A 20,035-nucleotide genomic window follows, 5' to 3' on the forward strand; every position below is an offset into this window, starting at 1 on the left:
CAAAATTTTGTGATCATTCTGAAGAGCCACTCTCAGGAGAATAACCTCACCCAGCAGATGTCCATAGCCCTATTTCCTACTTGGCTAGGCCACAGCTCTGTCAGTCCTTGTCAGGCTGTGTCTCAGCTGCCAAGGGTAGAAATCAAGGATATGTGAAACAGCAAATATCAGATGTGAAGTATGGTAACTATGATGCCTCCACCCTTTTCAACACTCTATATTTCACTTAAAGAAGGAGCAGGTTCTTCTCTCTAGAGCTTCTCTGTCTTTCGTTTCCATCCTTTCTGAGAAAAGACCTGGCCCGTCTCCAGCCCTTCACCCAGTGGGACAGCAATCTCTAATTTCTGTCTATACTTCTGCAAGCTAGTTTTGCAATATTGATTTACTTCAGTAATGAGTATCACCCTCTAAAAACTGGCCTGAAGCTTCTCGTGGCACATTTATCCTCACACTGCTTTGATCCCAGGTGTCACACCAGGTCTTGAAGTCCTCATGCTGTCTAGCCTGTCTGACAGCTTGCTCATTCATTGCCCACCTGCCATTCTTTTCCCCAGCATTTCCCCCAGGGTCATTTTCCATCAGTGCCTGCAATAACTGACTTCTCCAACCTCCCGACAAGGTGACCATGGAACTGTGACAGCACATCTGCACTAAGATCCTAGATTAGTCTATGGAAGATTCGTACACTGTCATGGTGTTTCTATAGTTATCCAAATGTGTGCCACTACGCACATGTGCGTAGACTCCTCAATAGACAGAATGAGTCTGGACCACTGATTTAGTTCTGACAGTAGAGACTGACTTTTCAGAATTTTTGAACTATGTTTTTAAATATACCTGCTCAGAATTTAATAGAATTTTTCAACTTCTTAATATTAACTCAGATTTGGTTTGTTAAATTTTAAGTGCAAGTCAGACCAAACCAGCCAGAATTTGCTACTGAAATGCCCACTAAAGCTTCATTCAAGAAAGACTTGCAAACTTGGTCAGGCTTCAGACTGAGAGAGTTACTTAGAACAATGCTGGTAAGCGATTGTCAGGCTGATAGTCAAATTTTCAAACCCTAGAAAAATGTATTGTATGAGCATATTGGAATTAATCCCTAAAAACATAAATTTCTTAGGAATAGTTTACAATTAGTTAGAGCCCCAATGAAAACAAATAATATGTACAGAAGGAAGAAGTAACTCAGTATTTGTTGTTTTCTGATTATCTGAGTAATTGGAAATGAGAAAATTAACACATTTCACTGAATTTTATCATTTTTATGTCCATGTTCTATCTATACTGAAAGATACCTTGGGGTCCAGAGTTCATCAGGAGATGCTTGTGGAAAGCACATTTAATACCCAAACTTGAACTTCATCTTACAATTGAATTGAATTGTTTGGTAAAATAGAACTGGTATTTCTGGGGAAATACCTTAAAGATGTTGGTTTAATTCTGTAAATCTTGAACATGACTGATGACTCTCAGAGAATCAAAGTCCATTCACTTGGCTGTTAATACATTTTTTATTGTTTCCCATTTAGATGTAATTTGGCCACTTCCTCCACCACCTTCCCCTTGCAAATACTCTTATAAGCAGCACCTACAGGAAGTCCACACATTGTCCTTTGTTACTGTTATAATAAATCTTATATGTAATTACAATAATATCTGCTAGAATCTACCCTAATAGTTTGAAATTTCAGTTATTTCTTGAGAAATTATCTTTTTCAGTGTGTTTCCTCCCGCTTTTCTGGATACATAAGCTTAATTAGAAGAACTAGTTCAAATACTGTTGCTAGCTTCTGTGTGAAAAGGGGATGCATAGAATGATAAATGATAACTCATTCTCTCTCTTTGTTTTTCTTTTTCTTCTTCTTTCCTTTCTCTTCTTTCCCCTCCTAATTTAAGGAGAGGAATAAGTTGGTTGATATTCCGTTTATCTGTCCAGCTGGTGAGGATCTTGTTTCACAGGATACAGAGCTGCCATCTTCAGCCAAAACGGATAGTTTACAGACTGAGCTCCTGGCAGAAGAAATACTCTCTGGAGATGAATATGAGTGTATATCACCTGATGATATTTCTTTGCCACCGCTTTCTGAGACACCCGAATCGAACATCATACATTCTGAAACAGAGCTAGAAGAGCAGTGCTGTTGTAGTTCTCATAGTCTGCATGTCAGTTCCTATAGCTTGCAAATGCAGGAAAACACTAGTATTAATAAAGTGATGGAAACATCTGCTCTCTTAACAAATTCTGCTTATGCTGATGCTACAAATCTACCCAAAACTAGGTTGGAAAGCCCATCGGATCAGTTTGAGATCTTTTCTACCTCTTCAGCAGATTCTGGTCCAAAAGTCAGAATAGTATCTCCTTTGACTTGTAGCTTACAAGGAATATCTGAAGCTACCACTGCTTGCTGCACTGTGAATGCCAAACCAGTATGTAGCATGATGAATGAAATGTGCAAAACACATTTGCAACACCTTGAACTTCGTAAAAGCATGGCAGATACACAAGAACAATTGCATGACTTGAATAACTGTACTAAAATCCAAGACAGGCTGCATGCTTTGCCTGATGCATTCTCAGGTTTCATGTTTCAACCAGACGCTACCAGAAGCTGTCAGAGGCAGATGGTCACCCGAGAAGAGATTAAAAGTTCATCAGAAAAGAACAGCATGGCCAGCCTAACTGGACAGGCGCCTAATTTCTCCCAGCTTCTGTCTAACAAAACGGTCATGGAAGGTTCTCCGGTAACTTTGGAAGTAGAAGTAACAGGATTCCCAGAGCCTACACTGACATGGTGGGTAGCTTATAATGAGAAGTATTAAATATACCTATTAGCAAGACACTCCGAACCACTTATAACCAAATTAATTTATCTGTAGTCTAGAATAAATGGCTTGTATCCTTTCTGCTCCACCCTTCAGCATGATTTCCACCTTCAAATTTTTTTTTGACAATTAACCTATATGATATAATCTCTCTATATTCAATCTAACTGATGTAGAGCATCAAACTACTGCAAGCATATTCAATGTTTCTTAGGCAAGTACTTTATACAGTTTTTATATTCTGGAATATTACGTTCCACTTGTTCAACAATTTCTTGAAACAAAAGCACACTCCAGATTTACCTTAAGTAAATTCACCTGCTTTTTCTCAGTATCTTGACACTATATATGGACGGACAGACACATAAACATGCGCACATGCTAAGATATTTGTATAGCCACAAGAAACACTTATTTCTGTATTCCTAAGACTAAGTTGTTGAAAACTGGAGTGACTTTACTGGTTAAAAATTACCATAAATGCCAGCCCTAAGAGAACCAGTTTTATTTTTTTTATTTTTATGCGCTCTCTATCTCTCTCTGAATTGCTGTATGTCTAATTAAATTGCTTTATACTTCATTTCTGACAAATACAGATGATGTACTGTAAACATCTTTTAAGATGACTTCTTAGAAATTCCCTGCCAGAGGGAACAGTGACTGAAATAAGGGCAGGATCTCAAGATTATAGTAGTAGTCATCTATGTGTTGATATATTTTCCTAAAATTCTACCTTAATTGCCATTTTTCCGCTAATTCCACTAGACTTTCACAATGGAGGACTTTCTTTTAATGCATTTAAGTTATATATGGAAACCTTTTGATGCTAATATTATTATTACATGTGTAAAGAATTAGCCAAACTGTAAGATTTCAGTAAGCTGAATTTTTCTCTGTGGCACTGAGAAAATCCTGGACACTGCAACCTTGGTGCTATACTGTGTTGGTATCAATAAAGCTACTTTGTTTTAAAACCCAATATTCTGCTCTTTGAGGGGTATTTTTGGTGAAAATAAGGTGCCATAATTATTATTTTATCATAAGAAATTATTAATTTAGCTCAGTTATGTACAGTGTTGATCTATGGTCTTTTAAAAAAACATTAAATTGAAAGCATTTACAAATTAGAAATTTATGAACACAGAAGAAAAAAAGGGGTTTTGTAATTAAGAATTCACCAATATAATGTATTTTGTATTTATGTAGACATTTTATTTCATATAATGTGGAAAAGCACCTCTGTGTTAGGTTAAAGATAGCTTTTGCTAAAACATTAAGAGGCAAGAAAAGACAGACTTTTTTAATATTTCCAATATGTAAATCAGGAGTCAATACCAATACACAGCGAGAGACCCTCAAGTTTTAAAACACTAGTTCTCTGAAATAACTCTTGATGTATTATTCTATTCTGTTTGATTATGTGAACTAAGCAAGTGTTGAGTCCGATGGGGTGGAGGAACAGCTCCTTGACTTCTTTATACTGAAGACACAAGTTCAGAAAATTGTACATTGCTTATTCATCATGAGAGCCTATTCATGATTTGAACGTGGATTGACTCAGCACCTTACTAGCAAAACTGTTTCAGCACAAAACTGAGGGCCTTCATGCTACTCTTTCCAATACTGCAGTTAGACAACTGTGACTTGTCCTTTGAAAACTATTTTCAGAACCACATATTCTAGCATTAAGAATGGATTATCCAGCAATTTGAGTTTCTAAAATATTCATCCATATTTATATATAACTTTAAAGCTGAGGAATGAGAGCACAGCACTGAGTTCTCTGTTATTGTCGATGTAGTGCTATAGAGGTTTTTTGAATTTGCAGAATTCTGCTAGGTATATAGTGACATAAATCTGACTTGAAAACTGACTCTCTGCTTCAGGTACAAGAAGGGCCAGAAACTGACTGCAGATGAGCACTTAAAGCTTTTGCAAAAGGAGAGAAAGCATACTTTGTTCATTCAGAAGGTGTGTGATAAAGATGCTGGCCTCTATGTTGTTCGGGCTAAAAATTTGAACGGCACTATCTCATCAAGTGCCATTCTCCACGTGAAAGGTAACAGGCCACTTATTACAAGAATAGACTGGATAATGTTGTATGTCATCTATCTTAGCATATCACTAATGTACTGGCTATTCACAAAATAAATACAGTATTGACTGCACTGGACTTACTTCTCACATGCTAAGACAACATTGAACTTATTTTTTTACACTGCATCTTTCACAATCTGTACCAAATCACTTTTATGTCACACGATGTATAACTGTTTCATTAATACAAGTATTATGCGCTTATTTTCCTTTCTCACAGTGATGTTGAGATTAAAAAATTTACAAATATTTTCTAGAATCTGAGGCAGAGTTTTGATTTCTAAAAATGTTGGCATTGTGAAGTGTTGGAAATGGTTGTAATGGTTATAGGTATGAAGTGTCAAGATGCACCCAGGTAAAGTGTCAGATAAATGTGTTTTATGATGTGCCTTTTTTTTTTTTTTTGAAAGGGGATATGGAGGGTATTGAAATGTTTTTTTTAAACGCTGTATGTATTATTTTTAACCACATTTTTTTGCATACATTTTGAAAAATTATTTGTAGGAAAAGGTTTTTTAGTAAAGAAATCATACCATTTATGATTGCATTGTCATAGATCAGATTTAACTCTGTCTCAGTCCAGCATGTTTAAAGTTTGCAACACATTGATTTCAAACAAAATCAGCCAAATCAGGGAAATGTTTAAAAATTTATTCACAAAAAAAGGAAAAGTTTTGTTTCAGTCAAATACATACTACCAGAACTTTGTTTAGCTACATGTTGTATTTCATTCTTGAGGACAATTGCACCAGTGGAAGACTTCATTTAGAAATCCTCAAATTTAACTTGATTATTTAGCTCTAGAACTTCTATTTGTACAGTAAAACAATTTATAAACAGCTACATAGATTTTCCTGCATCTTTTATTTGCACCTTTCATATTACAACCGTGTTGGTGTGAAAAATTCATAAAGGACATGTTTACTTTCTCTTGCATATTTTGCCCAAAAGAAGTAAACCTTTTACATGTTATGAACAGAACACATGTTGCAAATTGCCCCAGGCAGTGAGATTGAAGACTGACACTGAAATATTTTGGTCCAGTGATTGTAACTTTATTAAAATTCCTGTGACTTTGAAACAGGAGAAATTCCCTAGGAAATATAACTTCACAGTAATATGAGAGGCAGCAGGAGGAAGAGGTGGTGAGCACGTGAAGTAACAAAGTAAATTCTAATTAAAATTAATATCACTCTCAATGAGCAGCTTTCTAAGTCCAGTCATCTCAGCCGTCTCCCAAAAATGTTGATTCATAAGGATTCTCTTAGGTATAAAAATCACCTATTTTCCTAAAGTGTACTCTCCATTTCACAATAAAGTAATTCTAATAATCAGTATGATTTTGAATGTTTCAATTTTCATAGAAGTGAAATTCAGTTTAGTGGGTTTGTGTCCTTGTGACTTTATGAATGGTTGTTATAAACATACTGCAGAGAACCTGTGTGAGCAGGTTGACTTGCATAAAGAGTCTATTAAGCAACATTGTGGTAAGAACAAGCCAAAATATCTCACCTACATGCCGTAAGGTTTTGCCCGTAGCAGAGCTGCAGTGCTTGATAACTTCATTGTGTTCATAACACTCGTTTCTATTTGAAAGTGAGTCTTCTAGGTGATAGCTACCTTTTAGCCCTCTGTTCTTACTGAGATTTGACATCATTCAAAAATTAAAAGTAATCATGGATGTTTTTTGACTTGTTTTCTGCTTTTCTTTGTAACTCTATATAATACGTCACCTTTTCAGGCATTTTTGCCTTCAGTATTGAGGTTAAGTATACGCACATGAAAACAGAGGAGTGAAAGCATAGATGTTCTCTTTCCTCTTCTACCTTGCCTCTGGCAGAATAGGCATTTAAATTAAGCATTAATTATCATAAGGCTTGTGACACAGGGTTATTACAGCTCTGTAGGTGATGGACTCAAATCTGCTATCTCTGTTTTAACTTGTGGATCTTTTCATCTTGAAAGATATGGAATATTCAGTGCTAGAATGATCATTTTTATGTCTTTTTATATGGCCATTGTGTGAATTCAGAGATATGAATTTGACCTTTTTGGCTGGAGAAGTGCCATTTGTTGAGCAAAACTACACTGCAAGGTGAGTATCTGTCCTGCAGAGAGCAAGGCTAGAGCCAGGATTTCAGTCCTGCTTGGAAAAATTTGTCCCAAACTCACTTGTGGAACTATCAAAGCAGGAGAAAAATATGTGAACTTTTTATCGTGTTGTGGAGCAGGAACTGGAGATGAGTTGGGTCTAGACTTGTAGTTGGATCTGGTTGCTTGCTGGCATTTAGAGAAAGACCACTTACTATTCATGATAATGAGCTCTACAAGTTAGAAGAGACTGCAAACAGACAGAGAGCTACAGGATGAGTATGCATTACAGGAACAGATCCTTTCCCTCCTTCGTTGCACATCCTGCTGTTTGCCTGGGCTTCTAGGGTATTAAAAGTGAGCAGGCATTCAGACCTCCCTCAGACATATTTGTGTTAAATCTGCTTCTGTTAAATTCATTTAAGAGGCTTTAAATCAAGTGGGGGATATATCTCAATTACCTACTTTACATGAGATTTGACAGCCAGATAACAAGGCTAGTTTTCAAAATTGTTTGAGAGTAAGAGATACAAGCTTTGAATCCAAGTGGGATTTTTTTCATCTTTTTGTTAATAATAGTTAGAAGCTGCAACAATGTAGCTTTTTATTGGAGTTTTGCTTACACTCCCAGTTCCAAGCATAACAGAGAGGACTGTCATCTTTCCTTTAAGAGGGGAGGAATTAAAGAAAAGCCTCAGAGAAAGAATAAATTTTATTCCAACATTAATGTGTCAGTGCTCTGTATGCGTATGAACAAGCATATTGCCCCCTTTGCAGAAAAAAATATTTAAAATCAATACAATGCTGATTTTTTTTCTTCTGAATTGTGGTTTTAAGTAGTTAATGAAATGAACATTGTTTCTGAAGTTCATATTTTCCTTATCTATTTTTCTCTTTTTTAAATTCATATTTTGGAAGTACTATTGATATTTCATGAAAAGGACATATAAGTAGCTTATCTTAACAGACTTCTTGAAGGCATTGTGATTTCAAACTTGATTTGGAATTCTGTGCTCCAGGAAGACTTTCCAGATGAGGAAGCTGTATTGACACGATGCCCCTGTGACTGTTCACTGCTATGATGTAGTGTTGAAACAGCATCCATTTTCAATTTTCTTGGCTGGAGAAGGACATTGTTAAGCCCCTTCTATCTAGAATGTCACTAAAGGAATGCTACCCTCTCCCCACAAAATTACAAAAGCAGAATGGCAGTGAAATGCCACACTTGGTGAACCGAACACTCATTTTCCAGCTTGAACCATAAATGCCTGTTGTAACTGCAAAGTGGGTAGTGCAGATCTCAACAGAGCTTTTTATTAAATAAGATGTCAAGGGTGATCTTGTCTCGAACGATGCCAAGACCAAATAAAGTTATTCCACTGGGGAACAGTAGCTTGATATACTGTCCTTTATAGACCCTAATTAAAATTACATGTGTCTAAAGCTTATATGGAAAACCCCAGTGGATTACCTGTCACCTGGAGAGGCAGCTGCTTTTTTTAGGAAAGTGAGCCTTAGTTTTACTATTCAGTTCAAAAGAAGCTGAAGTGGCTTATGATTTGTTTCTGTGCCAATGAATCCACTTTCATTTTTAATCAAATATGTCATCTGCAAAAAGTAAGCTTCCTGCTACTAGATTAAATCTTGGAATTGAGTTCCTATTTTAATGTTAAAGAAGATCTTTCAAGGTTGACTTGTGACAAGAAAGTGAGATGCAAATGAATCTAAAGTTAAAAAAGTTTCAAGAGTACTCACAAGTAAGTATGGCATCCATGCTATGTAACAGACACTATGAAACAATACAAGGTCAAAACAACCATCTTGTCACTGCTGGGGATGTTGCCATTTTTGCATAGCCAGATATTATAACCATTAAATGCAAAAAGATATAAATATAAGGCCAGAAATTGCCTAAGCTCATCAGTAGATTTTAATAAATCATTGTAGAAGTGTGCAATCTCTGTTTGTTAGACCTTTCTCTGAGAATTTGCATATTTCTGTGAACTCTAGATTAACAAAACTTTGTTGTGAGCATGTATTCTATCTACTTTAAATTAATTTTAAATGCAATTTTTAATTGGTATATGGCTGCCAGTCACATTTTTAGTTGCTGCAAGGAAAAATCCAAGAGAGATTAGAGATACCAGATACACTGTAGGATACCGAAGGTCTCCTGGTTTTAATGCTTTGCTTTGTAAAAAAAGGTGTAATCAGTGCTGATTGCTGTGTTGGCAGTCCGTGTTTAATACCCTTTATTTAAGGACTGTAATGAAGGCCCCCTCAAATTTGCTGGCAAATTCCTCTTGTTTTCTGTTCAGATAATCTTAAAAAAATGCAGAGTGACAGTGATGTAGTCCCATGATACAGTATAATTTATTGAAAAAAACCACATTGATTCTGTTCCAGCAATAATTTCAACATAATGTTTCCTCTAACTTTTATTTTTATAGTTCATGTTAAATATGCTTCACTTCTTCCTTCTTTTAACCGTACAGTAGATGCAAGGAATACACCTATATGGTTTGTGTTGTTCTAGTTCTGATACTTTCTTGTCTTATGATACTGAGTTCCCCTCATCACAATCATAATTTTAAACCTATAGTTACTTCAAGACTGCAAAGTTTTTCCATCTTCCTGACTGCTGTCTTGAAAAGTGGATTTAAATCTCAATTTCTCTAGCCTTATGACAAAAAAAAACCCATCATACTTGGGCATGTTACTAATTTAACCTCACTTCCTCTTTCCCCATAGGCAAACACCCGTTAAGAAAGAAGTGTGAAAGAGATTGCCTGATTAAAAATATGGATTTGTGTGAAGGGGTATTTACATAAGGTATATAAGTTTTGAGGGGAAATGGATTAATTATTTCCATTTTTCAAAATACTCAGCCTGTCTGAGGGCCCAAGTGTGAGTCAGTAGGCTAAGGGAGGGTGCAACATTCCTCTGATTTGGCTTTGGATCAGATGCGGCTGGAGCTGCAGTGGAGAAGGAGGCTTCCTCCCAAATGACTGGTAAGGTATGCCTATTTCTTAACCTTTCTCTGGAGACTTTATCAGGTCAAGTTGGTAATTTTTGTGTGTGTATATCTTTTGTGGCTAAGAGAAGCTGTATCTGTAAAAATTACTGCTCAAGCTTCCTTTAATGAGGGTACACCATAGTATTCAAGGAGGCTGGACCTCTGGATTATGGATCTTTCAGATCAATTGGTATTGCTCAATAAAATACTTTCTGATTGTGTTAGGGGCTTGACTGAGACAAAATCTCTAAACAATAAGGTGAATTGTATTTGTTTAGAGCAATGCTGAGTGATTATAAAGTCTCTGAGCAGCATTGTATGAACCTCACTCTAGCCTAAATTTTTGTAGAAGACAGGGGTAAGTAGATAAACATTTCAAGACATCAGAGATTAGAAATTACATGTCCAGAGTAAATAGATTAAGAATAATTCTGAAGTAAAGTAATAAAAAATGGCTGCTGAAAACAGTTTGGCTTGGTCTGGTACTACCTGTGTGTGAGAGAGGGTAGGAATGGAAGCTGTGTGATAAAGACAGGATAATTGACAGACTTCTTATCTAAAGCCATTGAAATGGAATTTCAGTACCACTGACTACCTGTAATATATTCCATCTTCAGTGCAAGAAAAAGCACTGTTCCTTCTAAACTTTGTGGTTCATGAGATGTGCAGCTAAGAAATAATTTTGAACTGACAAGTTGTCTTAGTTTATTCTGACATATCATTGTAGTATCATGGGAAATCCACTGGTGAGATACAACCACCTATTCTATTTTGAAGGTGGCTGTCAGAGGATGAACCCCTCCTTACAGCAGGCTTTTTTTCTCTCGTTGACTTGTAGCCTGTGCCTGAAAGAGTTGTAGTAACTGTAGCTCCCTAGTTTTCTTTGCACATACTTATCCCTTTGCTTCCTAGAAACAAGTCATTTTAGCTTCTATATTCTGCTGACTGACTTTTACAAAATCAAGATGGGGTGTATTCATTACCACCATTCCAATCATGATTTTTAATTTTTTTTAAAATGTAAAAGAACATCCTGGTAAGAGATGCAACCTGATTTCACAAGGTAATACAAACTGCACAAATAATGGAATCCATCCAAAACTATCACAAGGAGAGGCTGATGCCCACTTAATGCTTTCCACAGGAATATAGGCTAAGCATGCGCTTTTTGTGAATTGCTGCCAGTTGTCTGCAAAGAGGAGGCAGGGGTGTAAGCTTCATTCTCTTGCTTTAAGCGAAGCTGCAGATCCCAAATCTCTGTGCTTCAGGTGCATGCAGTGCAATGTTAGTGGCAGCTTCTGCATGCTAACTTTCAACAGTTAAGAACCGAGTTTTTTGAGCTACTGGGACTAGCTAATACAGGTCTTAGGTTAGCAAGAGTATGACGGAGTATAACTCTCAAACATCTGCTTTATATTGTGGCCTCAGTGCTACTGTACAGGTGAAGAAAGTAAAAGCTGCTAAGCTTTAAAGAGCCTTGCAAGTAAAAGCTCACCAAGCAGTGGGTGAAAATGTCTGCCTCACTGTGCTGACAGTCCCACATTCAGCAAAAATAGCCATGGACTTGATGTATTTATGTTTAGAAATTGCTGGGCATCATTGTGAGATACACCGAGTCTTGTTTCACAATAGCAAAAAAAAAAAGTTTTCTCACAAAGCAGGGAGTAACGCTGGCATATTTGAGAGCAGTTTCAAGGTCTGTTATTTATCACACATTTCATTAACTTTCAATTTCTTAGAAGGCCAGTGATTGCTTTTGTTAAATGTAACAGATACATGGTACAATTTATGGCAAAGAGGAACAAGAAGCATTCTTTATGTGATAGAAGTGCAGAATGTCAATTTTTGTTGTAGTATATGTCTTAGCATGTGCTTCTGTGTGTTAGCGTCTGCTGCTTTGGATTCCCTGTGTCAAGAACACTTAGTCTGTATTCTGAGGTTGTTTTCCTTTTTACTGCATCCCTGGATGTGGAGTGTCAGTAGACCCTCAAGTAATAGAACAGTGATCCAGTAAATCCAGCTTTACAGCTCATTAAGTCACGTGTCACATGAAGTCGTGCTTTGATTCAGTACAAACTGCTGCCGTTAATTAAAACTTCTTCAAACAGTTTTGATGGGTAAATTTGTATTAGTCAGGCTTCCACAGGCTCAGGTTCATCTGTTCTCCACAGCTGGTATGAAGTCAGCACAAACTCAGTCTTATGTGCTCTGGTTTTTGTGACAGAAATGCAATTATTTGCCCATTATTGATCTGAATCAGATAGTACTGGATGATCAGGTAGTACACGATTTAAGTAGTAATGATGGTAAAAATCATGACCAAAGAGACACAGAGACAACATACTGGCCTTTATTATTATTGCAAATGTAGATCAATCTTTTTTATTTTTCAATAATTTTTTTTTCCTAGAAGAATAAGGAAAAAAGTGAAGAAAGTGACGTACCATAATGCACTAAATGCAAAAGAGAGACTTTGTCACTTCAAATTTGTGTGGATATTTACTTCTCCACCTTCACAGAAATGCAATAATCCACATAGACTTACCTACTACCTGCACAAAGATCATGATTCTTTAGCATTACTATGGAACTAATATCACTATGCTGATGCATGAAATTCTTAGGTGCTTAATATCCAAGGGTTTCAACGGACATTATATTATACAGATAAATGATGACTGCCTGCTAACTGTCTTGCAAACAAGTTATCTTGAGTTCCAGGCATCCATGAAGGTGCTTTCTGTCATGCAATAGGGTGAATTTCATTAGTATGAAAATGGGTTGTTTTTTATTTTCAGTTGTTTTAGTTGTGCCTTTTAAAATACTCTGAAATATTTTTTCCAGTACAAGGAAAACAGCCAAATTTTATACAAAAATTTGGACATACAACTCTACAAGAAGGAGAAGATTTAATCCTGCATTGCACAATACATGGAAAGCCCAAACCACATGTCTTCTGGACAAAGGATGATGTCCAAGTGGTATCTGGAGACATGGCAGTATGTTCTAATGTTCTTGAAATATTTATTTGGAGAAAGATAATGTATTTTGTACTATGCTACTAATAATGTCCTATGTGCATTCTATTGTTTTACAGATTGAGAAGTTAGGAGATACCTATTACCTTTTAAAAAGAAATGTAAGCCTTGCTGATACTGGGAAATATATCTGTGTTGCCAGCAACGAAATTGGAAAAGCACACTGTTCTGCTTTTGTGACAGTGATAGGTGATTCATCCTGCCAGCTGCATGTGTTTAGGGATGTTGTTGCCATATTAAAAGAGCAATTTGTTTCTACTTACTAATATGCTTTTTTTTTTTTTTTCAGGGAAAAATAAGCCCCTAGAAATCTCCAGTGTAAATCAGGCTAAATCAGAGTGGGAAGATGGATACTTTTCAGAAGAAGTCACCAGTACTGAGATAGTACAAACCCACAACACACATTGTGTGCGAGATAAAAGACCAGTGGCTAAATATCTTCCAGTAAGGTAACTTGCAGCATACTTATTGCTAAATCTTATAATACTTCAACAGAAGTAAGGACCTTACTTTACTAAGCACACATCAAGCACTCTTCAAATTCCTATGAATTTTTGTACCATGTAAATGGAACTTTGTGATGCAATAGGAAATGGAGTTCATGCAATAAGGTATTTGGTTTAGTGAAATATTTTTTTTAAATCTAGATATCTTAATCTAGGTAGTAATGTAAGATTAAACAGCTCAAAGATACAAAGTATTCCAAAAGTTCAAATAGATACAACTCGTAAATGAACATTAAGTTTCAATTACAGAATAAGTCAACAAAGTTTTCTACAAGGTAAAAAAAACCTTATTTAGAAGCAGTCCTAACAGTACATGAACTGTTGTTCATTAATTGGTTAAAGATGACAAAACTTCCCACTGTGCAATTTCAGAAGATTAAATGAGAAGTCAATAATCCAGTACTTGTGATGGCTTCCTGCACAAGGCTGAATCTTACCTCCTGAATTTAGACTTTGGTAGCCTGCTGTGTTTTGTGGGGCTAGAACTACCTGTCTTATTGTAATGTATTCAGGGATTAGAGAGCTTTTATACCCTGTGACTATTACTGATCTGGTTTACTCTACTGTTAGTTCACTGTTTTGCTGGAAACATCAGATGAGATGAGGTAATGTAGGGATGCAGGTGGGGATTGGAAAGAGACTGCACATATAATTAAGATTTTTCTATCAGAGGTTTTCAATAGAAAATACTTGAACAATTCTAATGATAATGTTTATTACATGACTCTGAAACTGGTAAAAGTGTTTCATAGTTAAAGGCTGGTTTAATGATGATATAGTAAAATAGCTTTCTTTCTAAAAGGTGTGTGGAGCAATGTGATGGAAAAGAGGCTCCAGGAGACTCATGGATTTAAAGTAGTGATCTGGGTTTATGTGAACTGGGAAAGTGTTTGAGAATCTGTACGATTGCTGTCGGGCTAGTGTTTCACAGTCTGCTCAAAATATGTGTACAGTGGTCACATATAAATGCATTTGTTTCCTAGTAGTGTTTGAAAAATTTCAGTGTGCTTCATATGTAGTGAATTTTATGGCAAAAAGCCCTAGAAAAAAGAAAGAGCAGTGGTCTTTTGTCTTTCAGTTCCTGAGGTTTGTCTATCTAGACATAGAGCAACATGTAAAAGGAAAGAAATTTATTGCATATGTTGATTCAAATCTGTTCCTATTTCCTCATAAACTGCCTGCACACATTCCCTCATGGCGAGCTGATTAAGTATTGATCCTATGTATTTTGTTCACATTTTTTCTGTATTGCTGCGAGACGGCAGATACTCCAAAGCAAAAAAATCAACTGCAAAATCATGTTAATTTTACTTAGGATGCGTGGAGTATTTAGTATGATTAAAACTCATAAACCATACAGAAAGGTCAAATTTCTCTTCATTATTCTCATCTCATATTCTTTATAACTAAAATGCCCTCTGGTTATTTTTTATTGTCAACAAGAAGAGTTTTAGGATATTTTATGCTCTGTTTGGAATCACTCTTTATTTGATCTCTAATCTTATATTGTCTCAAGACCACAAAACCATGTCAACCACCATAGCGTTGCTCATGTTTCAGCTGCCACCGCTAAGATTATAAGCCATATTAACTGACCTTTTTTAAAACAGGTTTAAAAAGAAACTCTGGCTTCAGGGAGTATATCTTGAACTTGAGAGACCACAAGAGACTAGCTTCAGTTTGGAACATGATCCTCGTTTCCTGCCTGCCTGCTGTGAAGGTTCAGAAGATGGACTGAATTGCAAGATGCCCGATTCATGAGTGCTCATTTGCTATGTCCATTAGTACATATTGACCGTGGGTGAGGAGAAGATGAATCTTCGAGTGCTATTCAATTTATGTCTAGGTTGTCATTTATATTTGGTTTCTTTATAAATATATCATTAATAAAATTCACCCATGCACAGCACTTATTAGACAATGATTTCTTTTTTTTCTTGCAGTTTTGTTCTGATTTGGACAAATCTAAAAGATGATGATGATGATGGAAATAAGAGGCATTATCCTTTAAAATTATAGATACGCTTGGTGATTCATAAGCACCCATTGTTTTATTCTTTTACAAATTTCATCAGCACCATCAATGCCATCAACGTTTCTTTCCATCAGCTTATGTAGAAAATTCAGTCACAAATGAAGGAGGACTTAAACCAAATTGAATTTATGGATATAGAATTCTCTGATTTATTAAATACAATTATCATTATCTTATTTCTAATAGCTTTGAGACATTTTGAGGAGGCTAGACATCAAAAGCAGTCATTACTAATAAGCAAACCTTGTTTAATGCATGCTTTATACCAAGAATGTCTTCAATGAAGAAAGAGTCTCTTAAGGAAAACGCAATGGACAACTCTTCCACTATATTGTGGCTGCTGCTTTCAGGACAGGATTACTGTGACAAAGCAGTCCATTTCCAGTTGATGCATATCATTACAGTCCAAAGGAGGGAACTATGAAGTGATACCCACAGCAGTTTCAAAGCACCTCCTTAGTTAAACCAAGAACTTCTCAATGACTGAATTCCTCAGGATCTACAATATTCATTCAGTATATAAGGAAAGCCTGGACTGAAATTGAATCTTTTGGTTTGTAGGTCAGTCATTAGCATCATGAAATTTTTTGCCTCCATCTCTTGAATTCAGAGTCCGTCTGTTTTTCAGTTCACTGCAAAGCTTCTTGCAGAGAAAGAAAAGGATTTTGTAGTGTCATCCATTTGCAGTATGGAAAAAGTATTTCAGAAAATGTCCCATTCTGCATGTCATTAACTGGCACGATAACCAACAGAACATCTAGTTACACCTGGGAGTAACTGTTCTTCGGGTTGATCCTTCTGATTCAGAATTTCAAAGTCCTACCGAGCAAATAATTCTTGTTTTTCAGACTTCTGCTTCAGCGCACTATATAAGGTACAGCCAGTACCACAGGTAGATATCTCACAGAGAGCAGAGTGGTGTTCAAAAAGTGCAGCATCTTTGTGCTTCATTGGAATAGATATCATCTGTGCAAAACTGGGACTGAATTAATATATTCTTAAACCATAATAACAAAACAGGAAACATTTGTCTCCAGTACAGTGCAGGTTAGCTGGTAGAAACTTAAATTTAGCTCTAAATTAAAGTACAAGCACAGAGAGGAAATGAGCTTAAAAAAAATATCATGTACATGTCTTCACCTGATCACATAAATCACTTACTTGACGTTATGGAAAGAAAATGTCATCGTGCTCATATAAGAGTCACAAGGCTATGTATATGGTGCATAAATATAGTAGCTGAGGACTAAGATTCTTGCTCTACTTATTTAGCTGTATCTCTTATAGTTTTTTTCCAAAATGGAATGCAGACAAATACATCTTGTGGATCCCATACAATGGTCTTTCTGCCGACTAAGCCCCTCCTTTGCACAAATTGCTTTGAGTTAAAGATTTCACAGAAAATATTGTGCTTCTAACTGCAGTCACGTTCAGAGGACTGGCAAAGCACACACCAGACATTTCTCCCCCCTCCAGACCTCCCCTCTGCCCTGAGCAAATGCCAAACATTTTATCTGCTGGGATTCATAACTATGGCATATAAGATTTCATATTTAAAAATCCATTCTGTAAAAATGAAGTTATAGAATTCAGCGTCTACTAATCTTGATTCCTCAGCAGATTTAAGGCATTGGGTTCTTGCTTTTTCTCTTGATAGTCAGCATGTAAAAAGAGCTTAAACTTTAATTTTTAAGGTGAGCTTTTTTTCTCCTCGGTTCAAAATATGATTTTACTTTTTTACTTTAAAGAAAAAGTAATGAAGTGTTAATGCTTTTCTAATTAATACATGAATCAGAACAGATCAGAAATCTGCGTATTTGTTCTTCCCCATGTTTTTTCTTACAAAAATAGTAGAAAGTAGAATTTATATACAGGCAAACAAAAATCCTAGCAACCTTATTTTGCTAAACAGGAACGCAGTTATTGCCTCAAGTACCCTAAGGGAATGGGTCTGTTATGGAACGTTGTAAGTGTGTTTATTTCTTTTCATTTTATAAATCATGGATGCCCATGTGTTTTTCACAAGGCCTACAAATTTAGACATAATATGTGTCTATTAAATTCTAATGACTATCTCAACATTAGTTCAAATTTGTACCCAGTAATATGGTTTCAATTGTTTTGTGGAAGGAAGTGGAACAGGGGGTAAGTACGTTCTTTACTGAAGGTCCCAGGTTTTGTTTGTAGGGCTCTGCTTTCTAAGATGAGCTGCTCAGTAAGTAATGTTTTTATTCCTTCCTTGTTCTGCATATGTAAATGTGTGGGCATGATACATAAAGAAATTATGTACAAGGAAAACTTGAGGAAACTGATGTCTGTAAATCTCCTCCATAGATATTTCCAAGGAGATGATGTTAGTAACAACGACGAAGTTCAAAGATGAAGTTAGTGAATATGGACCCTGACAATGATTCCGTGCCCATTCAAATCTAGTCATAGTTCACAGCAAGTTTCACATGTGAAATAGATGAAGTAGTTTCAAAAACTGCTTATCGTCTTGCTTATATTTCCTGCTTTGGAACCAATTGACAGTGCCTTATTCATTAACATGTGAAAGAATTATCTGTAAGCAAATTTTAGATTATATTGAAAAAAATTAATATATATTGCGTAGTCAGCTATAATAGATCTGGTAAGAGACATTAGCATCTGAAAATGCTGCAGCTTTTCAGAAGCTAGATGCAGCACACAAACACGGATATTCTGGTGATTATAATGCCCTTATTTAAGGTTCTAGAGGTGTTATAACAAAGCAGTTTATAGCATTTGCAAGGTAAGTGGAGATGATGAAGGTGGTGAAAACCTTTTAATTTCATGTCAGAATTTAATGATTTAGCAGTCAAGAGAAGAATTTTGTAGCCATTTTTAAGTTTAAAGAAAGAAGATGGGTGGGATGAAAGAAAATAAATGTTTGTTTTCAGTAGCCTTCAGAAAACTAGAAATTTGCCAAGGATATAATATCTGAATACATTTCAAGTTGCATTCATTAGTTCTGTAAGGACTTAGGACATCATTTTATTAGGAGGAGGTTTTATTTACAGTGGTCAAATTATTTATTTCATTACTCCCTTGGTTCTGCATATTTGGTTATGGGGCCAACTGAAATGAAAGTAGTATGTGAAAGGAGATGTAGCAGACATTGTATAGGGAAGAACTGAGCCAAGAATGAAGGAGGCGAGGGAAAATGGAAGTAGAGAAGGAAATGGGAAAGATACTGACACTTTTTATGCAGTTTGCAAGTTAGCATGTAGATTAAAATACTGGGAAATAAACCAGTGTTTATGCTATGTTGATTGTGCAGGTGCAGCACAGAGTATACTGCTGTTGTTTGACAAACAATGAAGAAAAGTCAAGGTTGTGTGTTTGGGTTTAAAAAAAAAACAAAAAAAGGGAAATTCCACTTCAAAAAAGCACTTTAGTTGCCAAAGTGGCAGTTTCAAGCTCTTGATGTTCAAGAAAGAATGAACATGTCTCTAAGCTCTGACTGGAGTCTTCTGTTTTCAAGGCGTGTTCATGTGGGCCTACTACAGTAATCACTTCTTTCATGCAACTCCACTCATCAAGTCAATAGGATAATTAGAATTAATCACAGTGAATCACATACAGAAAGATCATTAGTGTCCACTTCACAATGTTTTGTCGTGTTGAAGATTACCTGCTATTCCTTACATTTATAGTTGGTCCATGGCGTAATACATATACTGGCCCATGACGTAATTAATACTTATTATATTGGCAGTACATAATTTATACTGAAAACAGTAGCAGACTGAAGAAAATGCTGAACTTTTCACAACATTCCCCAATTTGTACGTCTGCCTGGAAAAAAAAAAGCCAAACAAATAAAACTCTGTCGTTTTCTGGATCTGATTTTTATTTGATCTTGGATCAAAGAAATAACATCACTTTTACCAGCAGTGGCTTTGCTACACAATAATAAAACCGAAGTCATCCTTCTGCTTTTCATTTTGGATACACTATGTGACACTGAACATGTAAAAATCAGACTGGGTGGACAGTAATTCTGTTAATAGAAGACATGCAACATAAATAATTTATGTTTCCTTGAGAGCATCAGAGAAATATTTCAATTAAATTTCTGAATTCACCAGCAAAAATAAAAAGTTAAGAAGGCAAAACTTTAGTTGGAATGGAAATAAATTCAGTAGTGACCAAAAGCAAATGTAAAACTTCTGGAAAAAAAAATGGAGGGACCTTATTTTAAAAATACAATATGTTCTATTTACATGTTTGAATATAGCAAAATGTGTTCCTTGTTACTTTCCATTACTGTCATCAATTATTAATTTAATTAGAATAAAAAAAATTGAACTTCTGACCATCTCATAGCCTCGAAAGTGTCATCTTAAAGATTTCTGTCATTTTTTAAATTATCAGATTTAACAACTTCTTCATTTTTATTGAA

General features: G+C 35.8%; 1 protein-coding gene across 6 annotated transcripts in view; it reads left to right on the forward strand.

Annotated features, from left to right (window-relative positions):
• Nucleotides 1-15,427, forward strand: part of CCDC141 (coiled-coil domain containing 141) — a 75,577-nt gene extending 60,150 nt beyond the window's left edge. For 4 of the 6 annotated variants that reach the window (XM_069861023.1, XM_069861022.1, XM_069861024.1 and 1 more), the window contains 6 exons: nt 1,900-2,795; nt 4,713-4,885; nt 12,875-13,029; nt 13,128-13,257; nt 13,358-13,517; nt 15,185-15,427. In XM_069861023.1, coding sequence (XP_069717124.1) covers nt 1,900-2,795; nt 4,713-4,885; nt 12,875-13,029; nt 13,128-13,257; nt 13,358-13,517; nt 15,185-15,335 — 1,665 coding nt within the window. In that variant the 3' untranslated portion in view covers nt 15,336-15,427. Of the gene's footprint in view, nt 1-1,899; nt 2,796-4,712; nt 4,886-12,874; nt 13,030-13,127; nt 13,258-13,357; nt 13,518-15,184 lie in introns of those variants that run through there. The other 2 variants (XM_069861027.1, XM_069861026.1) reach the window with 2 other exon arrangements.
• Nucleotides 15,428-20,035: the final 4,608 nt, after the last annotated feature.

This window comes from Phaenicophaeus curvirostris, chromosome 7, assembly GCF_032191515.1.
Source record: "Phaenicophaeus curvirostris isolate KB17595 chromosome 7, BPBGC_Pcur_1.0, whole genome shotgun sequence".
NCBI lineage: Eukaryota > Metazoa > Chordata > Aves > Cuculiformes > Cuculidae > Phaenicophaeus > Phaenicophaeus curvirostris.